Below are 18,688 nucleotides of genomic sequence, written 5' to 3'. Positions count from 1 at the left end.
CACTGAGGTGCAGAACTGCCTGGAGGCACGGAGGTGCCTGGAGGCACGGAGGTGCAGAGGTGCCTGGAGGCACGAAGGTGCATAAGTGCCTGGAGGCACGGAGTTGCTTGGAGGCACTGAAGTGCTGAGACACGGAGATGCTGAGGCACGGAGATGCTGAGGCATGGAGATGCTGAGGCACGGAGGTGCTGAGGCACGGAGATGCTGAAGCACGGAGATGCTGAGGCACGGTGGTTCTTGGAGGCACGGTGGTTCTTGGAGGCACGGAAGTGCTGAGGCACGGAGGTTCTTGGAGGCACGGAAGCGACAGGGATATGGGAGCTCTGGAGATCACAACTACAACAGCAGTAAAACTGAAACACGGCAGCTGTGGTTTTCAATGGAGACTATGGAATACAGTAATGTGCCTTTAAGATGAACCACTACAGCTGTGCCTTTACATTGAGACTCATGGAAACAGTGAAATCAGTGGCAACACAAAAGTAAACCAAACAGGGTAACAAGGGAACAGTTTCCACAGGAACTTAGGTACAAAGGTTACCTTTAGTGAGCTCAGCTTTAAGACTCACACAGACCTGTGTGTGACACGAGGAACTGGCCCAGTTTCCAACTCAGTCTCCCAACTTGTACTTCCTGGTCCTTGGTGAGCAGGATTAGGTGATGCAGAGAGTCTCAGGCTGGCAGAGGATTGGACAACTCTGGGTCAGGTGAACAGTCACTGTCATGTTACTACTCTAGACTAGGCTGTGATGTAGAATGAGGCCTAGCAGGCCGAGAGAACACTGAAGCCTGAACTTCTGCAAAACATAGGATGCTGGCTTTTAGGCCCAAACCTCAGACCACTGAATTCAGCCTCACACAGGAGATCACCACAGGTGGAGCCAATTAACCATTACCTCTCAGGCAGAGAACTCAAGAAAACTCATAGTGCTGATAAGCTGTTTAACTCAGTAAAAAAAAGACACAGGATCCGGGACAGATGGCAAGGGTAAGTCACCAAATATGAAACCTAGAGTCAGGATTATGACAGTATCCCCCTCTTCAAGGGTAGACTCCGGACACCCACCTTGAATCTTAGAGGAACTTGAGAAATTCATACAGAAGAATTTAGGACCTTCGTTGATGCCTCTTCTTCTTACGGGAACATTTGGTTTTGACCAAGGACAGCGGAATCTCCTGTAAAGAAAAAACTTCCTTAGAAAACATGGGGCCTCCCAAGAAAGGAGTAGCATCATGAACTGGATCAAATTCAGAGTCTGAGTCCAAGTCTAATGGAAGATATGAATCTCCCTTAGATACACAGTTTGCAGATGAAAAGGAGGTGCACTGGAGTTTTAAATTCTCTGGGCTAGGAGAGACTCCAACTTGAGCAATTTTAATGGTCGGATTCTTACCGAAGGAGATTTTTAGATTATCCCTGGGAGGACAGCACAAACTTCCTTCTGCATTCCCTTTAGAGCATGATTTTTTAACCGAGTCAGATTCCAAAGGTTTAGGACCAAATTCTTTAACCACAGCATTACTAAAAGTCTGTAAGTCATGGAACACAGGATTATTACTCTCAAAAAGCATGTTGGCCCACTCCAAAGCTCTTCCTCTGAATGCCAGGAACAGATATCGAGTAACGTTGGAAGGAGTTACTGCACCTGAAGGATCAGACTCCATCCGAGAGAGAAATTGTTCAACCAGAGCGGCATATTGCAATAAATCTCCATCAAAGTAAATAGGTGGTAAACCATCAGACGAAAGCTTAGAGGCTGAAACTGGAGAAAACTTTGGCTGGACGAGTAGGACTGTATGGATCCGAGGATACTCGAATTTGCTGGAGCCAACGGAGACTGACCAGGCTGGTACTGGAGTATTGCTGGACCGGCAGGAGCCCCCTCTTCACGGGGCTGGGCTGAGGCAGAAGCCCCCTCTTCACGGGGCTGGGCTGAGGCAGAAGCCCCCTCTTCACGGGGCTGGGCTGAGGCAAGAGCCCCCTCTTCACGGGGCTGGGCTGAGGCAGAAGCCCCCTCTTCACGGGGCTGGGCTGAGGCAAGAGCCCCCTCTTCACGGGGCTGGGCTGAGGCAAGAGCCCCCTCTTCACGGGGCTGGGCTGAGGCAAGAGCCCCCTCTTCACGGGGCTGGACTGAGGCAAGAGCCCCCTCTTCACGGGGATGGACTGAGGCAAGAGCCCCCTCTTCACAGGGCTGGGCTGAGGCAAGAGCCCCCTCTTCACGGGGCTGGGCTGAGGCAAGAGCCCCCTCTTCACGGGGCTGGGCTGAGCCAAGAGCCCCCTCTTCACGGGGCTGGGCTGCACTCTGTAGACTCTCTGGCTGGGCAGCACTCTGTAGACTCTCTGGCTGGGCAGCGCTCTGTAGTCTCTTTGGCTGGGCAGCGCTCTGTAGTCTCTCTGGCTGGGCAGCACTCTGTAGTCTCTCTGGGGCTGGACCCTCTGAACCCCTCACTGGGGCTGAAGACACGGACGCCCCCCCTTGGGCTGAAGACACGGACGCCCCCCCTTGGGCTGAAGACACGGACGCCCCTCCTTGGGCTGAAGACACGGACGCCCCTCCCTGGGCTGTAGACACGGACGCCCCTTCTTGGGCTGTAGATACGGACGCCCCTCCTTGGGCTGTAGACACGGACTCCTCTGTGACTCTAAATGGCTTAAACATTCTTCTCTGGACACCTAACTTGGAATAAGGTCTTTTAATCACCGGACCCCAGTCATAAATTTGAGTCTCTTTCAGAGTAGCCATCTTGATACCCCCGTCAGCAGTAGCAGGATCGGCTACTGTGGATGACTTGTAGACATGAGCACTATGATACTGAGATTTGTCACCATTCCCTGGCTTACGAAGAATGCAGTCTTTAACAAAGTGACTGGAATTTCCACAGTAAAGACAGAGGTGTAGCTCCCTACGCCGCTGACGTTCAGCTTCAGAGAGCTTGGGCCGTGGATAGCTCTGATGAACAACTTTTCCTTGCACAGAGGAAGAGACTCTATTAACTGGATGGGACAAAACAGGATCAACAACGTTGGTAGTATTCCTGAAGAGATCAGGCATCACAGAAAGAATACTAGACAAAAGTTCTTGTAACTGTAATAACATCTGGTAGAAAAACTGCAGTTGGTCAGGAGTCTTAGTGCAGGTCAGAGAATCTCGGGAGAAAGAATTCCGCTGCAGACACTGTGCTAATTGATGCTGAGTCGACTCCAGACCTTCCAAGCGTCCTGCAATATTGCTTAGGAGGTCCTGCGTCAGACAAACACTTTCAGCCGGGTCCATGAGGCCAGTTCCTACTGTCATGACTGAGGTTTTGTGAACCCGGTGTTAGTGAAGTCTGTTCGGGCGACTGGAGGACTATGTGAATACTTTCACTGACCTGGTTTGGAGGTGTTGTGGGCTAGGGGTTTCTTCCGGTGACCAGGAAGAGGGACCGCAGCAGAGATGACTGAATCTAGGTTTTCCTCATGCAGGATTTGGTCGGCAGACAGGAAGCAGGTATGGATGCTGGAGGTCTCCTGAAAGACAGAACTTGAAAAAGGTGCTGAGTAAAGAATTAAGGAGTACCGGATGCTGGAGACACCAACTACGCTTGTGAGCACTGGGTTTTTGGAGGCACGGAGGTGCTAGGAGGCACTGAGGTGCAGAAGTGCTTGGAGGCACTGAGGTGCAGAAGTGCCTGGAGGCACTGAGGTGCAGAAGTGCCTGGAGGCACGGCGGTGTCTGGAGGCACGGAGGTGCCTGGAGGCACGGAGTTGCTTGGAGGCACGGAGGTGCTTGGAGGCACGGAGGTGCAGAAGTGCCTGGAGGCACGGAGGTGCTGAGGCACGGAGGTGCTGAGGCACAGTGGTTCTTGGAGGCACGGAAGTGCTGAGGCATGGAGATGCTGAGGCACGGAGGTTCTTGGAGGCACGGAAGCCACAGGGATACGGGAGCTCTGGAGATCACAACTACAACAGCAGTAAAACTGAAACACGGCAGCTGTGGTTTTCAATGGAGACTATGGAATACAGTAATGTGCCTTTAAGATGAACCACTACAGCTGTGCCTTTACATTGAGACTCATGGAAACAGTGAAATCAGTGGCAACACAAAAGTAAACCAAACAGGGTAACAAGGGAACAGTTTCCACAGGAACTTAGGTACAAAGGTTACCTTTAGTGAGCTCAGCTTTAAGACTCACACAGACCTGTGTGTGACACGAGGAACTGGCCCAGTTTCCAACTCAGTCTCCCAACTTGTACTTCCTGGTCCTTGGTGAGCAGGATTAGGTGATGCAGAGAGTCTCAGGCTGGCAGAGGATTGGACAACTCTGGGTCAGGAGAACAGTCACTGTCATGTTACTACTCTAGACTAGGATGTGATGTAGAATGAGGCCTAGCAGGCCGAGAGAACACTGAAGCCTGAACTTCTGCAAAACATAGGATGCTGGCTTTTAGGCCCAAACCTCAGACCACTGAATTCAGCCTCACACAGGAGATCACCACAGGTGGAGCTAATTAACCATTACCTCTCAGGCAGAGAACTCAAGAAAACTCATAGTGCTGATAAGCTGTTTAACTCAGTGAGAAAAAGACACAGGATCCGGGACAGATGGCAAGGGTAAGTCACCAAATATGAAACCTACAGTCAGGATTGTGACAGTATCCCCCTCTTCAAGGGTGGACTCCGGACACCCACCTTGAATCTTAGAGGAACTTGAGAAATTCATACAGAAGAATTTAGGACCTTCGTTGATGCCTCTTCTTCTTACGGGAACATTTGGTTTTGACCAAGGACAGCGGAATCTCCTGTAAAGAAAAACCTTCCTTAGAAAACATGGGGCCTCCCAAGAAAGGAGTAGCATCATGAACTGGATCAAATTTAGAGTCTGAGTCCAAGTCTAATGGAAGATATGAATCTCCCTTAGATACACAGTTTGCAGATGAAAAGGAGGTGCACTGGAGTTTTAAATTCTCTGGGCTAGGAGAGACTCCAACTTGAGCAATTTTAATGGTCGGATTCTTACCGAAGGAGATTTTTAGATTATCCCTGGGAGGACAGCACAAACTTCCTTCTGCATTCCCTTTAGAGCATGATTTTTTAACCGAGTCAGATTCCAAAGGTTTAGGACCAAATTCTTTAACCACAGCATTACTAAAAGTCTGTAAGTCATGGAACACAGGATCATTACTCTCAAAAAGCATGTTGGCCCACTCCAAAGCTCTTCCTCTGAATGCCAGGAACAGATATCGAGTAACGTTGGAAGGAGTTACTGCACCTGAAGGATCAGACTCCATCCGAGAGAGAAATTGTTTAACCAGAGCGGCATATTGCAATAAATCTCCATCAAAGTAAATAGGTGGTAAACCATCAGACGAAAGCTTAGAGGCTGAAACTGGAGAAAACTTTGGCTGGACGAGTAGGACTGTATGGATCCGAGGATACTCGAATTTGCTGGAGCCAACGGAGACTGACCAGGCTGGTACTGGAGTATTGCTGGACCGGCAGGAGCCCCCTCTTCACGGGGCTGGGCTGAGGCAGAAGCCCCCTCTTCACGGGGCTGGGCTGAGGCAGAAGCCCCCTCTTCACGGGGCTGGGCTGAGGCAAGAGCCCCCTCTTCACGGGGCTGGGCTGAGGCAGAAGCCCCCTCTTCACGGGGCTGGGCTGAGGCAAGAGCCCCCTCTTCACGGGGCTGGGCTGAGGCAAGAGCCCCCTCTTCACGGGGCTGGGCTGAGGCAAGAGCCCCCTCTTCACGGGGCTGGACTGAGGCAAGAGCCCCCTCTTCACGGGGCTGGGCTGAGGCAAGAGCCCCCTCTTCACGGGGCTGGGCTGAGGCAAGAGCCCCCTCTTCACGGGGCTGGGCTGAGGCAAGAGCCCCCTCTTCACGGGGCTGGGCTGAGGCAAGAGCCCCCTCTTCACAGGGCTGGGCTGCACTCTGTAGACTCTCTGGCTGGGCAGCACTCTGTAGACTCTCTGGCTGGGTAGCGCTCTGTAGTCTCTTTGGCTGGGCAGCGCTCTGTAGTCTCTCTGGCTGGGCAGCGCTCTGTAGTCTCTCTGGGGCTGGACCCTCTGAACCCCTCACTGGGGCTGAAGACGCGGACGCCCCCCCTTGGGCTGAAGACACAGACCCCCCCCCCTTGGGCTGAAGACACGGACGCCCCTCCTTGGGCTGAAGACACGGACGCCCCTCCTTGGGCTGAAGACACGGACGCCCCCCCTTGGGCTGAAGACACGGACGCCCCCCCTTGGGCTGAAGACACGGACGCCCCTCCTTGGGCTGAAGACACGGACGCCCCTCCTTGGGCTGTAGACACGGACGCCCCTCCTTGGGCTGTAGACACGGACGCCCCTCCTTGGGCTGTAGACACGGACGCCCCTCCTTGGGCTGTAGACACGGACGCCCCTCCTTGGGCTGTAGACACGGACTCATCTGTGACTCTAAATGGCTTAAACATTCTTCTCTGGACACCTAACTTTGGATAAGGTCTTTTAATCACCGGACCCCAGTCATAAATTTGAGTCTCTTTCAGAGTAGCCGTCTTGATACCCCCGTCAGCAGTAGCAGGATCGGCTACTGTGGATGACTTGTAGACATGAGCACTGTGATACTGAGATTTGTCACCATTCCCTGGCTTACGAAGAATGCAGTCTTTAACAAAGTGACTGGAATTTCCACAGTAAAGACAGAGGTGTAGCTCCCTACGCCGCTGACGTTCAGCTTCAGAGAGCTTGGGCCGTGGATAGCTCTGATGAACAACTTTTCCTTGCACAGAGGAAGAGACTCTATTAACTGGATGGGACAAAACAGGATCAACAACGTTGGTAGTATTCCTGAAGAGAGCAGGCATCACAGAAAGAATACTAGACAAAAGTTCTTGTAACTGTAATAACATCTGGTAGAAAAACTGCAGTTGGTCAGGAGTCTTAGTGCAGGTCAGAGAATCTCGGGAGAAAGAATTCCGCTGCAGACACTGTGCTAATTGATGCTGAGTCGACTCCAGACCTTCCAAGCGTCCTGCAATATTGCTTAGGAGGTCCTGCGTCAGACAAACACTTTCAGCCGGGTCCATGAGGCCAGTTCCTACTGTCATGACTGAGGTTTTGTGAACCCGGTGTTAGTGAAGTCTGTTCGGGCGACTGGAGGACTATGTGAATACTTTCACTGACCTGGTTTGGAGGTGTTGTGGGCTCGGGGTTTCTTCCGGTGACCAGGAAGAGGGGCCGCAGCAGAGATGACTGAATCTAGGTTTTCCTCATGCAGGATTTGGTCGGCAGACAGGAAGCAGGTATGGATGCTGGAGGTCTCCTGAAAGACAGAACTTGAAAAAGGTGCTGAGTAAAGAATTAAGGAGTACCGGATGCTGGAGACACAAACTACGCTTGTGAGCACTGGGTTTTTGGAGGCACGGAGGTGCTCGGAGGCACTGAGGTGCAGAAGTGCTTGGAGGCACTGAGGTGCTTGGAGGCAGAGGTGCAGAAGTGCCTGGAGGCACTGAGGTGCTTGGAGGCACTGAGGTGCAGAAGTGCCTGGAGGCACTGAGGTGCTTGGAGGCACGGAGGTGCTTGGAGGCACGGAGGTGCAGAAGTGCCTGGAGGCACGGAGGTTCGGAAGTGCTGAGGCACAGGGATGCTGTGGCACGGAGGTTCTTGGAGGCACGGAAGCCACAGGGATACGGGAGCTCTGGAGATCACAACTACAACAGCAGTAAAACTGAAACACGGCAGCTGTGGTTTTCAATGGAGACTATGGAATACAGTACTGTGCCTTTAAGATGAACCACTACAGCTGTGCCTTTACATTGAGACTCATGGAAACAGTGAAATCAGTGGCAACACAAAAGTAAACCAAACAGGGTAACAAGGGAACAGTTTCCACAGGAACTTAGGTACAAAGGTTACCTTTAGTGAGCTCAGCTTTAAGACTCCCACAGACCTGTGTGTGTGACATGAGGAACTGGCCCAGTTTCCAACTCAGTCTCCCAACTTATACTTCCTGGTCCTTAGTGATTGATGAGCAGGATTAGGTGATGCAGAGAGTCTCAGGCTGGCAGAGGATTGGACAACTCTGGGTCAGGTGAACAGTCACTGTCATGTGACTACTCTAGACTATTTTGTGTTGTAGAATGAGGCCTAGCAGGCCGAGAGAACACTGAAGCCTGAACTTCTGCAAAACATAGGATGCTGGCTTTTAGGCCCAAACCTCAGACCACTGAATTCAGCCTCACACAGGAGATCACCACAGGTGGAGCTAATTAACCATTATCTCTCAGGCAGCGAACTCAAGAAAACTCATAGTGCTGACAAGCTGTTTAACTCAATGAGAAAAAGACACAGGATCCGGGACAGATGGCAAGGGTAAGTCACCAAATATGAAACCTACAGTCAGGATTGTGACAGAGAATCACCTTAATAATGAACTGAGACATTTGATTGGATACTGATGCCTTTAAAAAGGTGACTACATGGAGTGCACACTATTACCATTCCTTCTGAACAATCTGCCAGAACGGACAGTGGCGAAATGCGTTAAGGACAGACGGCACCCTCCCACACCTACTGCGCTCCTTTTGCCAATTGCCACCATACAGCATGGAGACAGACAGAAGTACGTGAGCCGCGGCCTCCCTCCCGCTGCATATCACAAAGCACTTGCTACACTCCACTACAGCCGAGCAGCTCAATGGAGCATAGGAGACTTTATATCCAGGACGGCTATAGATACAGCTGGTGAGAATAACTAATGTGAGCGTGAGGTAGCAGCATACCGCTGGCTGACCATTCACTAACTGAACACTGCGTTCTTACTGCCTGTTATAGGTAAAGCTATCTGTGACTGTTTATATCCATTGCTGAGGAGAGTTGTATTAACATCTTGATACATCACTGCTACTTTTATAGTCATTTTACCTAATTGTGTGTCCTGAATGGACAAATTCTACTAAGTTCTAATAAATGTATAAGCGCTCTCTACCAGAGTAACTTGCATCAGTCATTCTCTTGTTAAAGCTGTGACTGGCTATGTCAGCTGGGAGCTGCTTCTATTAGGCACTATTAAGGTGGAGTTCTGGTTAAGAAAACATTAACCCTTTGAGCACAAATGTTTGGTGATCTAGCTTTCAAAATTAGATGACTTCGGAGGACAAAAGCCTTTTCTAAATGTATATGGAAAGGCAAAAAAAAACTAGAATTTCCAAACTAAAGATGATTCAACCAAAGTCTAGAGGAGGCCTTCATCTACCAGATATTCAGACATTTTCTAAATAAGCATTTTTTGTTATATTTCCCACTGTTCACGATTGTCTCGTTTCACTAGTTTACCATTAGAGTAAGAGCTATTTTCACCATTCTCTCCTGCCGCCCTTCTGCATCTGCCCCGTACATAACGTCCTAGAGGTATACTGTCACATATTTTATTTACAGACACTTATAAGACTTGGGTGACTATTAATACATGTTTACATACAGATCCGCATTGTTCCATTTTCAGGGAACCCTGACCTCTCACCCTCTCTCACAATAGCTCACTATCAGACATGGAAAGATAAAGGTATTCCAGCATTTCAGGAAATCTTGGGGCACTATTTATTCCTATCAACAAATGTGTACAAAGTACAATCTCCCACATTCCCTATTTTTCTTATACCTACAGTCCAGACACTATGTGCTTAGTAACCTTCCTCCTAAAGTTTCCCGTTTACTTGCAACTCCATGTCCTCACGCTAGCTTCTCTATGTGTTGAATAGTTTATTTTCATGTTGTATGAAGTAACAGATTGAATTGAATTCAGTTTAATTAAGAATTATTTATTCCAAAGACCACGCCCTTGTACAGACTGAGAGACAGCATTTGTTTATCTCAGGGTTACAGGAAGATAACTTGAAATTTGATGGTGCACTTATTTTATAATACTTGGTTACACCCAATCCTTTTACCACACCCACTGATCTCATACATTCTTGAAGAATCTCTCTATGCTCTTATTCAGAAAGGATTTTAACATTTGTGATTCGCAATCCGGTCGATTATCGAACGACTGTGTAGGTGCAGCATTTGCAATGCGCAAGCGTTAGGGAAAATAGCAACATATATTATGTACAGATCATGAGCGCAATGCAGCCGGTTTGACTGACAGGAAGTTGGCATTTCTGAGCGGAAACCTGCAGTTTTCTGTCTGTGTCTGACACAATGCAAGCATGCCCAGGCGTTTTTAAGGAGGCCCTCTAATGTCAGCGATGACCACTTCCAGCGTTTGTGTCACACGAATTGTGGACGACCTTGCCTGGCGCAGATAGGAAAAATCGACGATGTTCCGATAACTGTGTATGGTTTTGTGATCAACCCGCATATTGCAATGCATTAGCAATTTCTGCAATGGGCGTTTTCAAAATCTTTCTCTAATTGACAATACCATGTGCACTGCAGGTGGGGCAGATGTAACATGTGCAGAGAGAGTTAGATTTGGGTGGGTTATATTGTTTCTGTGCAGGGTAAATATTGGCTGCTTTAATTTTACACTGCAATTTAGATTTCCGTTTGAACACACCTCACACAAATCTAACTCTCTCTGCACGTTACATCTGCCCCACCTGCAGTGCACGTGGATTTAACCATGAGAGGAAGATTTTGCTTTTGCGATCGACCTTGAATTAGGCCCATAGACGCTTATATAACACGATGGTCTGTTATTGATGTGGAGAGTGGTGCCGATATCTACTGGCAGGGACAAACTGGGGCTCCTATTTGAATTGGGCATTTGTAAATTTGCAAGCGCACATCACGGGGAGGGGGGCGCAGGAACATGACACACGAGGACGTACTGTAAGGGAAGAGTGGGCTTACTGCACGCCCCCATTTCCATGGAGACAGACACTTTGGGAAGTAGGGGCGGCTAAACCAGAGAACCAGAGGCTGCGCTGCACACGGCCTTGCCATCTCTCTGTGGATCTGGGTGAATCCACCAGTCCATTGGCACTTCTGGAATATGCCAGAGGTGACAGATGGGCAGTCCGGACCTGTCCAATGCAATAAATAGTGTTCCTACAACCCTGTTGTGTATCAGGTCATAGTAATACTTTACTCCTGTGTGATTTCTGATGTTTAGCAAGATTTGATTTGCATGCAAAACTTTTCCCACACTCAGAGCATGGAAATGGTTTCTCACCTGTGTGACTTCTCTGATGTATAACAAGTTCTGATTTACACAGAAAACAGTTCCAACACTCAGAGCATGGAAATGGTTTCTCACCTGTGTGACTTCTCTGATGTCTAGCAAGATGTGATTTGCTTGCAAAACTTTTCCCACACTCAGAGCATGGAAATGGTTTCTCACCTGTGTGACTTCTCTGATGTATAACAAGTTCTGATTTACACAGAAAACAGTTCCCACACTCAGAGCATGGAAATGGTTTCTCACCTGTGTGCCTTCTCTGATGTATAACAAGATGTAATTTGAGTGCAAAACTTTTCCCACACTCAGAGCATGGAAATGGTTTCTCACCTGTGTGACTTCTTTGATGTCTAACAAGACGTAATTTGAGTGCAAAACTTTTCCCACACTCAGAGCATGGAAATGGTTTCTCACCTGTGTGACTTCTCTGATGTATAACAAGTTCTGATTTACACAGAAAACAGTTCCCACACTCAGAGCATGGAAATGGTTTCTCACCTGTGTGCCTTCTCTGATGTCTAGCAAGAAGTGATTTGTGTGCAAAACTTTTCCCACACTCAGAGCATGGAAATGGTTTCTCACCCGTGTGACTTCTCTGATGTATAACAAGTTCTGATTTACACAGAAAACATTTTCCACACTCAGAGCATGGAAATGGTTTCTCACCTGTGTGACTTCTCTGATGTCTAGCAAGATGTGATTTGCCTGCAAAACTTTTCTTACACTCAGAGCATGGAAATGGTTTCTCACCTGTGTGACTTCTCTGATGTATAACAAGTTCTGATTTACACAGAAAACATTTCCCACACTCAGAGCATGGAAATGGTTTCTCACCTGTGTGACTTCTTTGATGTCTAACAAGACGTGATTTGCTTGCAAAACTTTTCCCACACTCAGAGCATGGAAATATTTTATCACATGTATGAGCTGCACGATGTGTAACAAAATCTGAGGTATTAGATGAACAGTCATCGCGATTACAGGGATCAGATGAAGTATCAGGTACTGGATGTGTAGTTAGAGTAATGGGGATGTCTCCTGGAGAATCCTGTGTGATGTTATCTTCTATTTTACTATCTGCAGACAAGATGAGATCTCCCTTCAAGGAATTCCTGCTTGTGCCTCCATCTGCTGGAAATAATATGAGTAGTATAATGCACAGTTCTATATACAGTACACACATATTACTCCGCTCTACAGAGAATAACTAGAAAATCACATTATTCCCTGCCCCAGTGGAGCTAACAATCTATATTCCACATGACACACTAGGGTTCATATGTGTCAGAAGCCAAATAAACTACCAGTATGATTTTTGCAGAGGTGTATTTATTTATTAACAGTTTCTTATATAGCGCAGCAAATTCCGTTGCGCTTTACAATTTGAAATAACAATAACAAACTGGGTGATAACAGTCATAGAGGTAGGAAGGACCTGCTCACAAGCTTACAATCTATAGGAAAATAGGCATATGTACACAAGGAAAGGTGCTATCTATTGCATAGAACGAGAAGACATGTGAGGATATGTGTGGACTGTACAGAGTGGATGTAATTTGATAGGAAGGTTTATGAAAGTTATGTGGGCGGTTCAGGAATTTGATACGCTTGCCTAAAGAGGTGAGTTTTGAGGAAACGCTTAAAGATTTGGAGACCAGAGGAGAGTCTTATTGTGCGTGGTAGGGCATTCCACAGGGTGGGTGCAGCCCGATGAAAGTCCTGCAGTCGTGAGTGGGAGCGAGTAATGAGTGTGGATGAGAGACGCAGGTCTTGTGAAGAGCGCAGAGGTCGGGTTGGGAGATATTTTGTGATAAGCGAAGTGATGTATGTTGGTGTAGTTTGGTTAATGGCCTTGTGTGTGAGTAAAAGTATTTTATATTGAATGCGGTAGAGTACAGGTAACCAATGGATGGACTGACAGAGTGGATCTGCAGACCATGAACGTCTAGCGAGGAAGATAAGCCTCGCCGCTGCATTCAGAATGGATTGTAGTGGTGAGAGTCTTGTTTTGGGAAGACCAGTTAGGAGACTATTGCAATAATCAATGTGGGAGATAATGAGAGCGTGGATTAGAGTTTTAGCAGTGTCTTGTGTAAGGTATGGTCGTATTTTGGATATGTTTTTTAGATGCATGTAACATGATCTTGAGACAGATTGAATGTGGGGAACAAAGGACAGATCAGAGTCAAGGATGACACCTAGGCAGCGAGCTTGTGGGGTAGGGTAGATAGTCGAGTTTTCAACAGTGATAGAGATATCAGGTTGGTACCTACTATTGGCCGGTGGAAATATAATTAACTCTGTCTTTGAAAAATTAAGTTTGAGGTGGCGAGATGTCATCCAGGATGAGATGGCAGAAAGGCATTCAGTGACACGGTCCAGTACAGATAGGGACAAGTCAGGGGAGGATAGGTAGATTTGAGTATCATCTGCGTACAGATGATACTGAAAACCAAAAGAGCTGATTAGTTTACCAAGAGATGAGGTATAGATAGAGAAAAGCAGAGGACCCAAGACTGAGCCTTGCGGTGCTCCAACTGAAAGAGGTAGCGAAGAGGAGGTAGATTCAGAGAAGCGAACACTGAAGGAGCGATTAGATAGGTACGATAGGAACCAAGAAAGGGCTGTGTCTTTAAGACCTAGGGATTGTAGTGTCTGTATGAGAAGAGAGTGGTCTACAGTGTCAAATGCAGCAGATAGATCTAGAAGAATAAGTAGTGAGTAGTGGCCATTAGACTTCGTAGTGACCAAATCATTAACCACTTTAGTCAGTGTCGTCTCTGTGGAATGTTGGGAACGGAAGCCTGACTGAAGTGGGTCCAACAAAGTGTATGAGTTAAGAAAGTGTGTGAGTCGAGTGTAGGCAAGTCTCTCAAGTAGCTTAGAGAGACAAGGGAGCTGAGAGATAGGGCGGTAGTTTGAGAGAGCATTAGGGTCAGAATTTAGTTTTTTTTTTTAAATGGGAGTAATCACTGCATGCTTGAAGAGTGAAGGAAAAATACCAGTAGAGAGAGAGAGATTACAGATGTTAGTTAAGGTATGGATGAGCACCAGAGACAGAGCTTTACTTATTTGTGAGGGTAAAGGATCAAGAGGAGAGGTAGTAGAGAAGCAGGATGAGAAGAGTGATGATACTTCATCTTCATTTGTGGGATCAAATGAAGAAAGAGTGCCAGAGGGTTCAGGTAAAGAACGGAGCAGGTCACTGGCTGCCGAAGAGCATACCATTTCATCTCGGATCTTATCAATCTTCTCCTTGAAGTAGGAAGCAAGATCCTGTGCCTTGATAGTGGCTGGTGGGGTAGGTGCAGGAGGATTCAGAAGTGATTTAAATGTATTAAAGAGTCGTTTGGGGTTAGAGGCTTGAGCAGAGATAAGAGTTTGGAAATATGTTTGTTTGGCAGTGTCCAGAGCATTTTTATAAGAATGGTAGACTGTCTTATATGTGAGGAAGTCACTTGAAATACGAGATTTACGCCACTGACGTTCAAGTTTTCGTGTGAGTTTTTGTAGTTGTCTTGTTGATTTGGAGTGCCATGGTTGACATCTAGGCCTGCGTGGAGTGTGATGGGTAGCTGGAGCCACTTCATCAAGGGCTAGTTCTAGAGTCTTATTAAGGTGTGATACAGCCATCTCAGGAGAGGTGAATGCAGAAATAGGTGAAAGCAGTTGTTGAAGTGAAGTGGAAAGTTCCTGAAGATTAATGGTGTTAATATTTCTGCGAGTTTGAGGAAGATTGGAGGACTTCCGCAACACAGGGTTTGAATTAACAGAGGAAAGCATGCAGGTGATAAGGTTGTGATCTGAGAGGGGGAAAGGAGTGTTAGTGAGTTCAGAGATGGAGCATAGTCTGGTGAATACTAGATCAAGGCAGTGGCCCGCCTGATGAGTAGAGGAGTCAGTCCATTGGGAGAGGCCAAGAGAGGAGGTTAGAGAGAGTAGTTTGGAGGCATGCGCAGCAGGTGTAGGAAACACATACAAACTCCACACATAGAACCTTGGTTGGGAACTGAACTCATCACTAATGCTGCGAGACAACACTGCTCACCACTACACCACCGTGTCACTATTATGAATAATGTTTAGTTGTTAAATTTCAACTTATAACCTATGACCACATTATTACAATTATAAATGTACTAACATCAAGTAAGACTCTCGGAGAACAGATAAAATATTGTCTTCTGCTCCCACAATCACAGATGTCATAGCACCAGCCACAGGGACATGCAGATGGCACATCACCAATGATTATCTCTCCCCCACATAATGCAGACTTTGCTATGTAACATACACAGGCCAGCATTACAGAACAGGAAGCCTCTTCAGCTAGTGACATTGCTAAACACAATATCTATCCAGATTACCCCCACACATACATACAGAACACTCGTGGGCTGAACTACCAACATCTGCTTCCACACTACACAAAGTGCTCCAGGTGGATATGTATGTTGCAACAGCAGCCTCTATACGGTCCTCTGGTCATCCCCAGGTAGAATAGTCCCACCAGACTTATGCTAGTAAATGAAGCCAATAAGTCAATCATAATAGTGACGACCTAATTACTGATGTATGAGATACACCAGAGAGTGTGGGGAGGAGACTGGTCAGATCGCTGGGTTGGTTACACACACAGTGACATGATATGAGGGGAGAGCAGGAGTATAATAGGGGCTGATGGCTCCTGATGTATGAGATACACCAGAGAGTGTGGGGAGGAGACTGGTCAGGTCTCTGGGCTGGTTACACACACAGTGACATGATGTTATGGGGAGCGCAGGAGTTTAATAGGGGCTGATGGCTCCTGATGTATGAGATACACCAGAGAGTGTGGGGAGGAGACTGTCCAGATCTCTGGGCTGGTAACACACAGTGACATGATGTGAGGGGGAGAGCAGGAGAACAATAGGGGATGATGGCTCCTGATGTATGAGATACACCAGAGAGTGTGGGGAGGAGACTGGTCAGATCGCTGGGTTGGTTACACACACAGTGACATGATATGAGGGGAGAGCAGGAGTATAATAGGGGCTGATGGCTCCTGATGTATGAGATACACCAGAGAGTGTGGGGAGGAGACTGGTCAGGTCTCTGGGCTGGTTACACACACAGTGACATGATGTTATGGGGAGCGCAGGAGTTTAATAGGGGCTGATGGCTCCTGATGTATGAGATACACCAGAGAGTGTGGGGAGGAGACTGTCCAGATCTCTGGGCTGGTAACACACAGTGACATGATGTGAGGGGGAGAGCAGGAGAACAATAGGGGATGATGGCTCCTGATGTATGAGATACACCAGAGAGTGTGGGGAGGAGACTGGCCAGATCTCTGGGCTGGTAACACACAGTGACATGATGTGAGGGGGAGAGCAGGAGTACAATAGGGGATGATGGCTCCTGATGTATGAGATACACCAGAGAGTGTGGAGAGGAGACTGGCCAAATCTCTGGGCTGGTAAGACAATGACATGATGTGAGGGAGAGAGCAGGAGTATAATCGGGGCTGATGTTACCCGACTCCCACATTGAGCAGATACATTTCCCTCATTAGTCTGTACTGACAGAGGAGGGTGTAGGGGAAGAGACATCTGTAGTGATGCAGCAGGAGAATATGTGACTCTTTTCTGTAATAAGGATATTACCTCTGCTGATATCTGTAGGGATTTCCTCTTCCTTACACTTCTGATATCTCCTCACATACGTCTCTTCTTCTCCATCTGTATCTTCTGCCTTCATATCAGTCACATACGTCTCTTCTTCTCCCTCTATATCTTCTGCCTTCATATCAGTCACGTACGTCTCTTCTTCTCCATCTGTATCTTCTGCCTTCATATCAGTCACATACGTCTCTTCTTCTCCCTCTATATCTTCTGCCTTCATATCAATCATATACGTCTCTTCTCCCTCTATATCTTCGGCCTTCATATCAGAAAGGTACTCATCCTGAATAACAACAAAATAACACTTTAGTAATGTCTGATTACTTTAAGACTGACCAACAGATTATCACTGTATAAGACACACAGCTCCTCTACAGATCATATAGTGATTGTGTGGCTGGAGACCCCGTCAGCCACAGGGACAATGGCGTCAGCGACACTGAAGGGGTTATCCTTCCATGCCCGGCCCCATTTTACAGAGACAATGAGCGCTAGGCGCCCCATTCAAAAGTACTAACGGCGTCGGGCGCAGCCTGTTTAAAGATGTGTCTATGTTATATCACTGCGCTGTGCGCAGTTGGAGAGTTATATACTGCACGTTTTATAATGTATTTGTATCCAAGATGCTCTTAGTAACTATAGGATAAGTCATAGCACACTCTCACATAGGAAGTCATATGCTCAGTAACCTCCTAGTGTGATCAGATCTTTTGATTTGTTGGTCAGGGCACCGCAGGTAATGTGCTTGGGTTCTGCAGTTCCTGTGAGAAGGTGTAAGAGTGAAATGACCAATACTTTGGTTACAGCACTTCCTGTGAAATGACCCCTAGGTGGTCTTTTGGTGTGTCTATGCTATTGGGGAAATCAGTTTGTTTTCAATGATTTCCTGAATATTCACTCCAGATACGTGAATGGCAGGGGGAAACAATTTCTATACTTTGTATAAGTTGTTTTCCTGTACCATTTGTTACCAATACAGACACTACTGTAGTAAGTATAGAATCTGTGTGATCAAAGGAGACTTGTAAATTACCAGGTGGTAAAGGATGTGTTGTATTGGGTGGGGGTTTTTAGGAATCCTCACTGGTCCAGATTGTACAATAGTTAGAATTCAATTGGTATATATCATATGTGACCAAATGTATTTAAACCAACATAAAGCTACAGACTTCGCCTAATAAGGCTTTTAAAGTAGAACAAGGTTGGTGGTGCTCCCGGACATCAGTTCCAAAACAAACTGTAGAAGTGTTTAAGCAAGAGGCAAAAAAAGGGGGACTATTGATAATGTCTCTCAGGGGCACACTTGATTCTATATATTGGAAAGATAAGAGGGTTGGATAGGATATGGTAATGTGTGGGTGGGAAAGGATAAAACTTAACTTTTAATCACAGACGAAAGGATAATAAAATTATTGCTGTGCATCAGCAATATTGTTAAAACAAGTATTAAACAACAAAATAATGTAGACGATACAATATGTAACTCGCTTATATAAAGAGGGTGACAGGAAGTTTATCTGTAAACCCACTGATTTGTAAGTGAGTATTGATGTTTGACGTTTGTCAGAAGCGAAAATATAAATATTCCTATTATCTCTATGAGGTTATGATGTTATATACATTTGTATATTCATAGAAGAGATAATGGAAAACCGGCTTGTGTTAAATCAGGACTCCTAGAAAGTGGGTCAGCTGCGGTAATGGATTAAAAGGTTTGAATAGAATTAAATTTGCTCATCAGCAGAAGGTATATTCCTTGGTGCTACAGTACCCGGTATTCCCAGAGGGTCACCCTTCCTGGTACTGACCTGGCCCAATGCTGCTTGGCTTCCAAGATCAGGCGAGATCGGGCATGTCCAGCATGGTATGACTGTAGAAAGTGG

General features: G+C 47.0%; 1 protein-coding gene and 1 pseudogene across 1 annotated transcript in view; both read right to left on the bottom strand.

Moving 5' to 3' along the window:
• The window catches only part of LOC135057142 (uncharacterized), a 169,945-nt gene that overhangs the window by 94,038 nt on the left and 57,219 nt on the right, over window positions 1-18,688 (bottom strand). Inside the window, exons 2-3 of the mRNA XM_063963039.1 lie at window positions 16,788-17,088; window positions 11,044-12,273 (exon numbers count right to left, since the gene is read on the bottom strand). Of these exons, the coding sequence (XP_063819109.1) occupies window positions 11,044-12,273; window positions 16,788-17,070 (1,513 nt within the window). The 5' untranslated portion in view covers window positions 17,071-17,088. The remainder of the gene's footprint in view (window positions 1-11,043; window positions 12,274-16,787; window positions 17,089-18,688) is intronic.
• LOC134889766 (5S ribosomal RNA) lies at window positions 18,565-18,683 on the bottom strand (annotated as a pseudogene).

The sequence above is a fragment of the Pseudophryne corroboree genome, chromosome 3 (genome assembly GCF_028390025.1).
Source record: "Pseudophryne corroboree isolate aPseCor3 chromosome 3, aPseCor3.hap2, whole genome shotgun sequence".
NCBI classification, from domain to species: Eukaryota; Metazoa; Chordata; class Amphibia; order Anura; family Myobatrachidae; genus Pseudophryne; species Pseudophryne corroboree.
This window is presented reverse-complemented; position numbering and strand designations above follow the sequence as displayed.